Raw genomic sequence first — 13,318 nt, 5'->3', positions numbered from 1 at the left:
CTAGAACAAAATGAATGTAAATGTATTAGTGGACTAAGCAATAGAGTCACTGATGAAATTAAGACTTGGTTAAGTGTAGTTTTTGCAATGAACCTTACAGTAGTCTAAGTATCTCATCCTTATGGCACACTGTGAACAGTGGATTCCTTAGAGGAAAGAGACTTGGGAATCACTGTGGTTAGAGCTAACTTAAGATTTCTCTCCAGAGTGCAGCAGCAGTGAACAAGATGCTAGAAGGCACAAAAGAAAGGGGAGGTAGTACAAAGCTGGGAACAGATTCTGAGTGTTTATATCATTAGCGGCCTCACAGATATTTCAGACTGTTTTCATTCTACTGTGAAATATTTTCCTTTTGACTTCTTCATGTGAGGTCTGTTATTATTTACAGTTCCAAGTAAAAAAATCCATACTTCCATATCATCTCTCAATAGGACTCCCGAAACATCTCACAGCACTAAATAAAGCTTAAATGGACAGGAATAATTTTAAATTTACTATTGTGGGCTGCAAACAGATATCAAGAGGACATCCTATATGCATAAGTAGAGATTAACATGAAACTGCCTAGAAATAGCGGGTATTTAATCTTTCCATTATTCATATGAAATGGGAAAGCATTGTTTTTATTAGTATTATTACTTTGCAGAAAGTAGTAAAACAAACTCCTTCAAGGTCATGGAAAATTAGATTAATTGGTACATTCTGTCCTACATTTCAAAATGTAGGATCATGTGATGAGAGGCTATAAATCTTTAGATTTTCAAAGTCACCTGAATTGCAATTTATATTCGAGAAACTGACTCCCTTGCTCTTCTACATTTCTCTGACCACTACTTATTGCAGAGCCACAATGTTTAATTACTTAATTGAACCCTTCCTCCCCTGTCAATTTCTCCAACAGTTGTTTTACTCCTTGGAACAGCTGTGTCCAGTGAGAATACTTTATCTTTCCAGAACAGAAAGTCAAAAGCTATAGGGGAAAATACCAAGTTAATAGGAAGTTCTGAGCACAATTAATGTACAGGAGAAAAAAAAAGGCAAAAAAACCCCAAACCTGAGAACTGTATCCAAACTGAAAGGCTCTGTTGTTACTGCCAGAAAGCAATGGCCTCATGTAAGTTAACTATGAAGAGCAAAAGTGTTCATTTTTCAGAATATAATGATGAATAGATGTACATAGAGCTCTTAAGACAGAATGAATTTAACTACAGCAGCACAGTAATGAACAGTAGGCACAGTAGTCAATGGTAGCATCAGTACATGCACTGGTTTGCAGCCATGCAGCGGCTTGCAGCCATGCAGCCTTTACCCAGAAACAGATAAATTCCATTTAAGCAGGACTGAAGTGAGTCAGTAGGTAGACAGCAGTTTCCTAGAAGGAATTATGGTGCAGAGAGAAAGGATAGTCTCAGTTCAACAGGAGGCATTCTCCATATGAAATTACTGTTGAAATGAAAAACCAGTGTTTGATTTAGTTCTGAAACTTTCAAACATTATGTCAAAACACAGGTGTGAAAGATCTGTTATGATATTTATTCATAAGTAAGCAATTTAATCTGATGTCCCTTATGTCCAACTCAAAAACCTCTATCTATCTTCTCTAATAAAGTTCTCTCAGTTGTTTGAGTCAGTTGAAGGAAATTTTTTTTTCTTTCGGATTATGATACAGCTACAATGTTTCTATACAGCAACCATTATTCACTCAAAAGGGTTTCATTTCAGTGGTGGTGAAGTAAGTAATTCCTTCAACCATTATTTACCTCCCAGAGAGTTGAGAGGCTTAGCCAGTTTTCGCAAAGCATCTGAGATGTTTGAAGAAAGGTTACTATAGGTTACGAGGTTACTATAAATCATGGAATACCCTGAGCCAATTCCTGCCCACAAGTCTGGCACCTCTTCCTATCCGCAGCCCTCTGGTTTCACGATCAAACAAGTAGTTTTATTCCCTCTTTATTCTTTGTAACACTACCACCATCTGCTTACAAAGCTTAAATTCAAAATCATTCTGAGAGGATTTTATAGCTTCCATAACCAGTGTAAGAGTTCTTTGTTCTCTGCATGGTTTAACCGGAGAGGACTTTAGGCTACCCAAGGATCATTGACAGATGAATGGCCAGGTAAAGAGGCCAGTTTCTTCTCGACGCTTTTTGTACTGCTTACTTCCTATCTTCTTCTGCCCCCTAGTGAGCGCTGATTTTCACTCCACCTGAACAATCGTGGCTGCTTTATAACTTACATGCATACAAAAGTGCGGAAACACCAAACTGCTTTATTTTTACATTCTTTGGAAGCCTTCTTAGTATTGTCCTCCACTAAATGCATCAGAAAGTGAAGAGCCTTTTCTAGCCCTACAGTGCTAATGTGCAGAAAGTTATTTTTACTGAACAGGGAAACACCCACAAAATTGGCATACCATAAGAACCCTTACACATGTAAAAGAAAACTTAAATTTGTTAATTTATATTTATCTGCGTTACTAGAGCTTTAAAGTTAGAAAAATCACACACAGGTTCTTTCACAAATCACTGTTTAATTGTTAAAAAACCCAAACAAACAAACAAAAAAACCCTATGGTGTTTGCTGCCCAGACAGTACCTCAAATACAGCACCAGAGCAAACCCACTATCATACCTAAGAAAGTGGGGAAAAGTGATCCAGTTAGATCTTTTGATCTACCTTAGCATCAGGTACGTTTATAGGAAGTCCCTCCATGATACCACATTAAACAGTAGCCAGTCCAGCAAACACAACTGTGTACTATTGAATAAATATGCTTACCAGTAAATGTTTTCAGGATTAGGCTTGTGGAGAATAGCAATTAAGAAAGAGACATGACTTAACTGCACTAACTTTTCCTGCCTTTTCAGTTATTTATCTTCAGATGTAAATGTAACTTCTCTCATGTACTTGCTATGAAAATTTTTGGTACTATTCCTAAAACCAGCATTGTCCAATATGAAAGTCCAAAGGAGTAAAATACTTTCACAGAAATAGTGCTTGTAACATAAAATAATAGTCATAATAGAATTCTTTGCTTCTATAAAGCCTGGCAATGAAACCTATCCGAAGCTGGACAGTTAAATTTTGTAAAGGAAATTAAAACAAATTACAAATGGGACAGGAACAAGAATGCAGAAACATGTTATCTAACACTAGCTCAAAATTAAATTAATATTTTTCCTCATAACACGAAGGCAAAATAGGATAGATGAGTAACAATTCTAGAAATAGAAATTGCCACATATGAGTTGGAGGCAAGAGCTGAACAGTCAAGTATGGCAGATCAGATGATGCTACTTCTAAAACACTGGAAGTATTTGTTTACCAAAAGTATGTTATGCCACAGAAAGCCTGTATCTTTCCTGATGGCATTGCGTAAGGAACATAACAACTTGAAGTCCAAGTGGAGTAGTCAAGGGAGTGAAAACCAAACTGTATAAAAGTGAGGAGCTTCACTCATTGTTTGTTCCATGTACACATGTACATACATCTGCAAGGAAAAGTGTAGGAGTGAAGACAACCATTCTAAGTAAAAAGCTAACACTGTAACGCCAGACCAAAGAGGTATAAACTACAAATACAAGTCTGGAATACCTTTTCTGTAGAGCAATGGGATGGGCTGTGTTAAAAGGTCATGCTTGATAATTCTGTAACTATGATTCTACAGGAAAGTTGCCCCTGCTAAAATAAAATGAATGTTATGGTCTAGGAGCTCTTTTCCAGTCACACGGTATAACTTAACTGTAACAATGACCATAGGTATTTCATCAAGTGTAATCTCCTCCTCTCAGGATAGAATGCTAAATATGGTCCCTTTGGTTACTGAATGAAAGGGACAAAATAATTTCAAGGTTGTAATTAAAGATTAATGTGTCAGAAGCAGGTAAGTGAGGAAGATAACTACATTTCCTAGGATTATAATGCACAGACTTCCAGCTACAGACCTGCACAGTAGAGCTTAAGTTGCCTTTCACCCCTCCAAATGGGAATGCAACAGGGGTTTCAACTGAAAGGTGAAATTAATCAAAGCTTTTAACTTTTGTACAAATAACTAATTTCTGTGGATCATTCTGTGGTCTTGGGACTGAAAGAATTCGGTACGTTCAGTGTATTTCCATGTATTGCTTATGGCAAAGTAGGAGGGATGGTGACTGCAAAAGCAGAAAGGAAACAGAACCGGTTATACCAGTTTTACCTCAAAGGGAATCCCCAGCTGACAGTTCAGACAAGCTTTCCATTTCCTCTACCCTGCTAGAAATGACATGTCAATTGTCTCTGACAGCAGTATGGATAAAAAGGTCAAAGGAGAATGAACTATCACAGTAGAAAAAGAGAAAAGCATTCATCTTGATTGTATGTAACCCTTGGCTTAGTTGAGTGCAAGATCTATAATGAACAGCAAAACTTTGTTTCACAGGATTCTTGTTTTCCACTCGTAATTAAAACTACTAGGGTTTAGAAGCTTTAAAGTTTTTATTTTTTCCTAGTGAAAACATTATCACAGATCTAAGAAGACAGAGAATCAGGATGCCTAATGTTTGTCTTTAAGAAGTAGCTTTGCAGTGCATCTTTTATAGTGAAATAGCAATGACAAGACTGTTAGAAGTGATTACAGACTTAAGGTAACCCATTTTGCAAATGTCCAAAATGAAGCACCCTAAGAGGGCCTAATTTTCAGCAGAGAAAGAGACAGCGTTTTAAAAAATTGCATTCCCTAACAGGTGTCTCAAGCTTTGTACTCAAAATCATTAGCATTATTTTAATATATCTTGCCCTAAACATCAAATAAAACACACACAAAGAACCAGTATTAGAATGAAAAGTCATTTTATTCACCCACTTAAGAGGCCTTCTCCATCTTGCTCAGCAACGTTAAAGTTTTTACAAAGCTGTAGGGTAACAACCACTGGAACACAATTAGTTTTGGGTGTTACAAAAGCTGGGATAATGTTTGCCTGGTACTTACATTTTCACTGAATTTATCATTTAAGACAATGAAGTGATTGGAATGAAAACACCCTGGTCTAGCCAGAAGAGCTACAGCTCCTATAATGAACGTAGATGTTGAAAGTAACTAAGTCAAAATACAAATGCTTAGGACTCATCTGTCAGATTCAGGATGCAATACAAAAGAGAATATACTTACTGAAACTTTCCACAAGGTCAAGGGCAACATGAGTAGCAATATCCATTCCGGTATTTATGTAAGACTGGCAGTTTTTCAAAGATGAAAGAGAGGAATCCACAGAGTTGAATGAGATTCTTGCACCGCCTGGCATCTTGAAATTGTTACTCTAGAAATAACAGATACAACATTCTGAATGCAGTTTACACCCAATTAATTTGGGAGAGAAAACAGAAGTACAGATAACTAACCATAAAGCAGCATCGATAGAACCACTGCAAACACCAGAAAGCAGGGATGAAATCTAAGCTCCCAAGATGTCAGTAATTTCAGTGGAACTGCAGTTCACCAGAGGTTTTCAATTCACCTCCTATTCAATATTAGGCAAAACTACACCACAAAAATCAACTTGCAGTTTTCATCTGTTCATTCCTATTGCTAAACCACCATGAGGTTCAAACTCAATGATTATGTTCACTTGAAAATTACTGCCCTATTTCAGATTCAAAGAAGCCCACATGCCCAAAACCTCATCTGTGTTTTCTAGGTATATTATCAATTAGGCTAGAAAGAAATATGACTTCTCACATCCAATTCAGCCCAGCAACTACAAGCCTGTTTCAACAGTTGGCCCTTGGAAAAATAATCTATCAAAGGGCCACTCTTCTAAGAATGTACTTAACAGTAAAACACCTAGCACCATTTTTAAATAAAAGCCCACCTTACAAATGCTCTCTACCTCCCCCAAAGATGCTACAAAATTTTAGTACCGATGTTCCATTTGCACAGAATAGTGTCGCACAGGAATCGTGTTTATCTTCTCTACCACTGCCTTCCTTTCCAATAGAGACCCACAACCTACAGCCTTGGGGGCATTAACTGCTTCTCCTCTGTCATTAATACAACCTTCAAGTGGGTTTGCTTATGCTGTGCCTATCCACACTGTTCACATCAGTTGGTTTCTTCTCAAAAATTTCAACTTCTGCTCTTCCTTCTTCATGCTTTGCCATAAGTTGCTCGGACAACATGTAGCTATTACAAGAAACATGAACCCGGTGTACAGATTTTTATTCTTTAAGTTGCAGGAGATAAGAGAAATTCTGCTCAGCTTTAGATACATGGTTGTTCACAAAAAAACAAACAAACAAACAAAAAAACCCACCAAAAGTCTTGGATAGACAGAAATACTGCATTAGTCCATGTAAAGAATAACTGATATGTTCAACAACTACACTGAGATCATATTGGGGGAGGTGGAGAACAGAATGCAAAACCAAATTTGGGGTATACCAGAAGTTTTACCTGAATCATACACAAAATAACAAGGGGACGAGTTGTTCTATCAACAATAGCCTTTGACAGGATATAGTCCAACAGAAATCTGGAAAATATCTATATAGAAAGGACAAAGCTTTGCCCAAGCTTTGCATACGTAAGGCTGTATCTCCCTCTACTACTTTCCCTGGGACTCCAGAACTACATCTTGTGCTCCCTCTAACCTAAACAACATTGCCACATTTCTCACAAATATTATGCAGACTATGAGACCTGCTGTCACGCTCTCTTCTCTCCTAATGTTTTCTTCTGTATCTTTTTCTTTTTTTCCATTTAAAAAAATGTGCTTGGCCACTCAAGACTACCTTTTATGACACCATTTTTAGGTAGTGCTTCCAACAATATTTTAACCACAGTTCAAGTCTACCACACCTTGAACTTCTGAACTACAAATTGCCTTCCTCTCTATCCCCTTCTACAGGTGCATTTTGTCACAGATGAGGCAGCAGCCTTCAACAGTTCCATTATGTCAGCTCATGCTCTCCCCATTAAAAGACAGTAATTGCTATCTTTAGAGATCTTTAGAGGCTGTCAAACTGACAACAGAAGACAAGGAAAAAGTTCCTTACAGAACTCCTTGAACGTAAAGGAAAAGGATGTTCTTAAAGATTTAATAACAAATGCTTTCAGCTGTTACACTATTTAACTTTGTTTTTAAAGCACCTGTTTGCCATCTTAGTAAGACTGTATAGAAGCTGTGTGATCCAAATATACACTATTAAACAGTCACATAAAATCATGTTAGCAGCTTTATCTTTCTGGGCCCATTTAGTGTATCAAAGTTAATAGTGAGAACCTAATTCCCTTCTTCAACTTGGTAAATCTCAGTCACTGAGAAAGCCTGCTGTTCTTTTGGAAATTTCACAGATATACACTGTGAAAGGCAGGAATCTGAAAAAAACAATAGTGCAAAGTTAAAAAGGGTTCTTTCTTCTGTTGAGATTTGTGGAAACACTGAGCAAACTACACAGGAACAGAAGTTACTGTTTACAATATTAAATCATACCATTGCATTGGTAGTTTCATCTGAAATTCTCTTTTGGAAAGTAAGTTCAGTACTTTTGGACAAGTTTTCCCTTTTTTTTTAATAAAATACTATTGTTCTTAGAAACTGCTTATGATCCCAAGCAAAGATTTCACTCTTGAATTTTCTAAGTGAATTCTTCAACTTCAGCTTGCAGCTGTCCATTCCGCCTTCAGAGGAAAAGCCACATTCCTCACTAGAATTGACTTAACAGCAGTGTTTTTAAGGCACTCTTTTTTGCCAGGAAGGTCTTCAATGAGTGCATCAATTAAGCACTTAAAATTTGCAACTCCCAGCCCCCAACCCCCTCACTTCTGGAAAATACAACCAGCAAAATCAGAGTTGAAAAGGAGACCAAGTGAGACTACTGAGGCAGCGTTTTTTTCTTTCAACAATGAGTGATCAAATGGTCCAGACAGGATTACCAAGCAGCAAACTTAAATTAGTTTCTATTCTGCCTCTTATTTTAAAGATTTGAGCAAATCACCGAACTTCTCTATGCTTCAACATACCAAACTACGAAACAGGGATAAGAAGAAAAAGAGTTACTTCTGTAACACAAGATCTATAGGTGACAAGCGCTCACTGACTACCAGGGCTAGTGTCTACCCCCTAGATGCACTCGGTGGCCATCTATCACAGGGAGACGTTACTCCCCTGCCACAAAGGCCGGGAGAAGAGCCCACCGAGCAGGAAGCTCCGCTCTCCCAGCCCTCTACCTTACTCCCCTACCCCGTCCATGACAAGCCAGGGCAGCTGGCCCGGCTCAGCCTGCCCCTCGTCAGTCACGCACGGAAGGCCAGCGGCCCCACATCCCCTCCCCGCCCGCCTCCTCCCGCTCCATCGGCCGGGAAAGCACTGCCCTTACCCCGCCAGAGGGGAAGGGGCCGGCGAGGGCAGCCACCCTCACCAGCGGCTGCTGCTCACCTAGTCCCAGCCGCCGAGGCCTGAAGGGGCTCCTGGCCCGGCGGTGGCCCCCGCACCGACCCTTTCGGCGGCAGGAGCAGGCGAGCGAGCTGGGCCCGGGGGAGGCGGGCCGGGCCGGGCGGCGGAACCGCCTCATCAGCCGGCGCCTCTCCACACGACGGCGCCGTCATGTGATGGGAGGGCTCGGCCGCGCCGCTCGGAGCTCCGCCGCCGCCGCCTCCTTCTTCCCCGCCTGCCGCCGCCCGCGCCTCACCCGCCGCCGCCGCAGCAGCTCACCCTCGGGCGGCCGCCGTCCCTGCCCGCAGGCGCTGACGGAGCCGGGCAACCCTCCTCGCTGCTGCCGCCGCTCACCGCACCAGCGGCGGGGGAGGGTGAGAGCCGCCGAGCGGGGGTGGCACCGGCGGGGAGGCCGCTGGGTGAGGGGAGGTGGCGGGAGCGGGAGTGGGGCGGGGGGCGCCGCCGCCGCCGCCGCTGCTGCTGCTGCTGCTCTGAGGGGGTTGGCGGTTGGTCTCGCGCCGCGGCCGTTGCCCCGAGGCGAGGTTCAAACCGTGAGGGAGAGCGCGGGCTGGGCGGGAGGCGGGAGGGTGCGAGCGGCACGGGGACTGGCCTTGGCGGGGAGGGATGGGATGGGATGGGATGTGGTTCAAAGCCCAGGCCGGCTCCTGGGGGGTGTAGGGCCCTTCTGGGGGCCTTGCGGGGCAGCTTGCTGCAGCGCTAACGCCCTGCACCCCGCCTAACGGGAAGGCCGGGCTCCTGGTTCTCATTTGGGGGCAGAAGAGGCACTGTCGTCTTGAATTTGGCTCAGTAGGTTGGAAGGTCGTTGGTGAAAAGTCAAGTCAACTCATAACTTCCATTAATGTTTCTAAACATAAAAAGCTTATTTTTAGCAGTGCTGCGCTCCCTATCTTGCAGGAAATGTCAGTAAATGGAATTGCGACTAGGAAATGCAACCACAGCACAGAAGCTAACCCTTCAGCAATAAATAAAGGAAGGGAACTCTATCTTTTCCATTTGCTATAAAAGTTTTCCTTCTTGCTAAAGCCTATTACAGTCAATTTGGTTGTTTTTTTAAAGTGGCTATTATAAACACATCCTGTTTTTCCTTGCTGCCATCTCCTTGTGTGGTCTCAGTTGCTTCAGTATTTGTGATCATTTCATTCTTTGATAGTTCTCTTAAATTTTTCTGGTATAAAAGGTCATGCTTTCCTTGTCTGGTCACACAGGAGACTGAGTCAAACACAGCATATGTGCTGAAGATGAAGTCAGTGCATTTTTTTTCATTTTACAAAGCTGTGGATAATTTAGTTTTCATAAATTCAAAGATTTGAGAGTATGCTTAAACATCCTCGTAGATTAAACTATCAAGAATACGAATGTGAACCACTCTGAATGTACATGGGTTTGTTTTTACAGGTTATTAATGGCGCAGCTAGTTTCATCATCAGACTTTCTTCTTCAAATAACCTAAAGACCAACAATCAGAATCCAGCTGCAGGACTTCTGCTGCTCTGTCACGTCCAGCGCCACAATGGTCGATTTTCTAGCTGAAAACAATCTCTGTGGTCAGGCAATTCTTCGGATTGTGTCCTGTGGAAATGCCATCATTGCAGAACTTCTGAGACTTTCTGAATTTATTCCTGGTGTTTTCAGGCTGAAGGACAAGGCTGATCAACAGAAGTATGGGGATATCATATTTGATTTCAGTTATTTTAAGGTAAATCCTTTTATATTTAAACTTCTTAAAGCATTCCTGTCCTGCATGAGGGTGCTTCAGGTTATGAAACAGCCATTCTTGACTATTGTGTTTATTACTAGCATTCTTCAGAATTTATTATCATGACTTCTTGCTTAGTTTTTACCAGAAATTCACCAAACTGAGATAGCAATTGGGATATGCTAGCACACTAATGTTCCACTTCTGGGATGTCTTGTATTTTATATACTTCTGGTCATACTGAGCCTCATCTTACTCATTTCAGTGAGCAGAAGCAGTCTAGTGGAGTTCCTGTGCTTGGACCCCTAGGCAGAATATAAGTATAACTGGTACCTGCATGGAGAGTATCAGGACAAGAAGGGGGTGGCAGTTTTAAGTGCATTCAAGAGCAGTCCCAGCTACACCTTTCAAAATGTTTGACGAGTCATCTGGACTGTGAACTTTGATGAATACCAATTATATGTAACTTAAGTATTGGGTTCTGGGAATTGTTTAATTATTATAATTATTATGATTATTATTATTTCCTGCAGGAACATTAAATTCTACTTTCACCAGCAGGTTCTGAGCCTGTGCAGTTGGTTGTTTTCCTTTGGAGCAGTACTGTGGGCAGTATGCCCATCTTCTTTTGGTTATCTGTAGCTTATTCTTTGCAGCCGTGAAAACTGCTTTCTGCTTTCCTGTTTGACAGTACTGTGATTGTTCATTCACTGGACTTGTCACATGTGCTGAATAAACAAATAAATCAAAGAGTAGTGTCCATGAAAAGCCCTTATTTCCCTTACAAAAGTAAGCTTCTTGCAGTACCTATTTCCCTCTGTCATTCTCCAGCATGATTAAGAGGGAACTACAGAGACTATCTAATCTGACTTTATCTGGATTGTACAATACAAGAAGTGTTAATAGTAAAGCAATGGGGGATTTTTTTTTATTTTTTTTTTTTTAGTAAGAGTTGTAAATTTCAAGCACTGTGAGCCTTGGACACTGAAAACCCTGAGCACAAATGATTTCCCACATATCTTTAGATCTAAGTAATTGTTAGAAGTCTCTTTTTACAGAAATTACTTGCAAATTCAAAAGCAGATAGGTATAATTGGTGAGAAATACCATTATCCTTGAAATTGTAAGATTTTTGAATGTTAAGAAAGCACAGCAGTGCTGCTGCTTTTCAGAGTAATCACCCCAAGATCCATAGAAGACCTACTTAATAAAGCAGTGATTAGTGAATTTACAGATATTTTCACTGCGAATGTGCTATTTCCGTATTCATGATTCTTATAATTACCTAATGAGAAGAGATTTGACGTTTTGCAAATACAGGCTGTTTACTTTGTACATTTGAACTTGTAGGCAGTTTGGGGCTTGCTTTTATCCTTTGTTTTATGTAGGTATTTTGCATGAAAAGAGAAGCAGAAGAGCATTTTTGAAACCACACAAAAATTGTCAGCTGGGTATTAAGCTTGATATTTTATTTTAACTATTTTAAGCTATTTTTATGGAGTTTGTGTTGACTAAATCCTTTTAAGCCATGATCTCATGCTATTGTAAGTGGTCTGTGGAATGACATTAACAGTATTTTCAATTAAATGTTAATAATATTTTCAATTAAGCATTAATGGTATTTTCATTTAGATGGTGATGGTAGGACCAAATGGTGGTTATGAGAAGTGGTGACAGTGCTAAATGGTTAGAAAAGTTTGTACAAGTGCTTTAAGGAAGTCGGGCTCTTCATCCCACCCTTTTTCCCCTGCGGTTTTTAATGGCATAATTTCTGCATTAATTTGGGGCACTAGTGCTGAGCTAGATCCAGAGTCTGTAAAAAAACAGGTCTAATATTTTCAAGCAGTTTAAATATATGAACAGGTACTAATCTTTGTGAGGTCTCAATGTTATGATTTCTATCTGAGAAATCAATCAGATCAAATGTGTAAAGGAAAAAATTCCAGCAGGGAAATAGTTAGCACTACAAAAAACACACAGTGGCTTCAGATGCATTGGGGCTTTACCCAAAGCATTAACTATTCTTTTCCATTGGTTACATAGGATAAATCATATTTAAAATCATTGCAGATTGTAACAAAGTGTAAAATTCATCTTTATGGAATCAATGTTCAATCATGAAGTAGCTTGGAAAACTACAGATCTTTGTTTTAATAAGAAATGTTAATTCTGGTGTTGTGCGCACAGTGGTGGTTGTTCACCAAGAGAAGTAAAATAGAGGTCAAAGTCAAATATTGTCTCTAAAGATTAATTTCTTTTCTTAGGGGCCTGAGACATGTGAAGGCAAACTGGAAGCCAAACCTGAGTTACTGGATTTAGATGAAGAATTTCGTGAAAACAACATTGAAATTTTGACAAGATTTTATCTAGCTTTTCAGAGTGTACATAAATACATTGTAGATTTAAACAGGTATGGTATCTTAAATCCATGTGGATTTTCTTAGAGACTAGACTACTGTTTAGTCTTAAAAATGAGAAGCTTTTTCCTTAGAGACACAATACACTCGCTGTTGAACCATATTCATGTGCACCTGGAAACCTGGATTGCTGGAATGAACACTAACTTTTACTCCTACTGTTGCTTACCAGCATAATAAATGACTTGAAAACATTTAACCTCTGTACCTCATTTCCTCAACTGTAAGCTAGAGCTAGTTTTTCTTCTTTATCCTGGAGATTGTCTTGAAGATTTTTGAAATAAAAGGAGACTCCGTATTAGTAAACTAGGGGTTTTTTGGTCTGGCAAAACAGAATATCAGATAGGGTTTTTTTCTTTAACTTTCATTGGCAGTATTTTCCTGAACTTAATTTTTCAGTGGAGTTGCCATATTCTCAAGTTTGCTACTCTTACCTGTAAAAACCAATATGAAAGATTCATTAAATACTCTAAGGAAAAGTTCCAGAGAATCTTAAGTGTAAGAATTGTTTTTGTTATTGATCTTACATGAAAAGATTAATTAAAAAATTAAGTGTTTAACATTACTTGTTAGTAAGTAGTGTTACTGGAAAATCCTTTAATAGGAAGAAAACTTCTGTTAATCAAGATGAACATACTATATTTCTAGCTCTACCTTCTGAATTGCAACTGAGATAAATTTATGGTATTTCCAGGAGATATTTTTGAGGTAACTTGAAAATAACAGTTTTAATAAATTTTGGAGTAGAAGCCTTCTCAGTACTCTCTTCTCAGGCT

The 13,318-nt window shown here is 39.7% G+C and overlaps 2 protein-coding genes across 4 annotated transcripts in view; one reads left to right on the top strand and one right to left on the bottom strand.

The window, feature by feature from the left end:
- The window catches only part of NSMCE2 (NSE2 (MMS21) homolog, SMC5-SMC6 complex SUMO ligase), a 134,600-nt gene extending 126,033 nt beyond the window's left edge, over positions 1–8,567 (bottom strand). The window contains exons 1-2 of the mRNA XM_069780051.1: positions 8,412–8,567; positions 5,147–5,294 (exon numbers count right to left, since the gene is read on the bottom strand). Coding sequence (XP_069636152.1) covers positions 5,147–5,279 — 133 coding nt within the window. The 5' untranslated portion in view covers positions 5,280–5,294; positions 8,412–8,567. The remainder of the gene's footprint in view (positions 1–5,146; positions 5,295–8,411) is intronic.
- Positions 8,568–8,636: 69 nt separating this feature from the next.
- Positions 8,637–13,318, top strand: part of WASHC5 (WASH complex subunit 5) — a 35,463-nt gene continuing 30,781 nt past the window's right edge. Inside the window, exons 1-3 of one of the 3 annotated variants that reach the window (XM_069780033.1) lie at positions 8,637–8,782; positions 9,825–10,125; positions 12,390–12,535. In XM_069780033.1, coding sequence (XP_069636134.1) covers positions 9,940–10,125; positions 12,390–12,535 — 332 coding nt within the window. In that variant the 5' untranslated portion in view covers positions 8,637–8,782; positions 9,825–9,939. Of the gene's footprint in view, positions 8,828–8,942; positions 8,960–9,824; positions 10,126–12,389; positions 12,536–13,318 lie in introns of those variants that run through there. The other 2 variants (XM_069780034.1, XM_069780035.1) reach the window with 2 other exon arrangements.

This window comes from Haliaeetus albicilla, chromosome 3 (assembly GCF_947461875.1).
Source record: "Haliaeetus albicilla chromosome 3, bHalAlb1.1, whole genome shotgun sequence".
Taxonomy (NCBI): domain Eukaryota; kingdom Metazoa; phylum Chordata; class Aves; order Accipitriformes; family Accipitridae; genus Haliaeetus; species Haliaeetus albicilla.
This window is presented reverse-complemented; position numbering and strand designations above follow the sequence as displayed.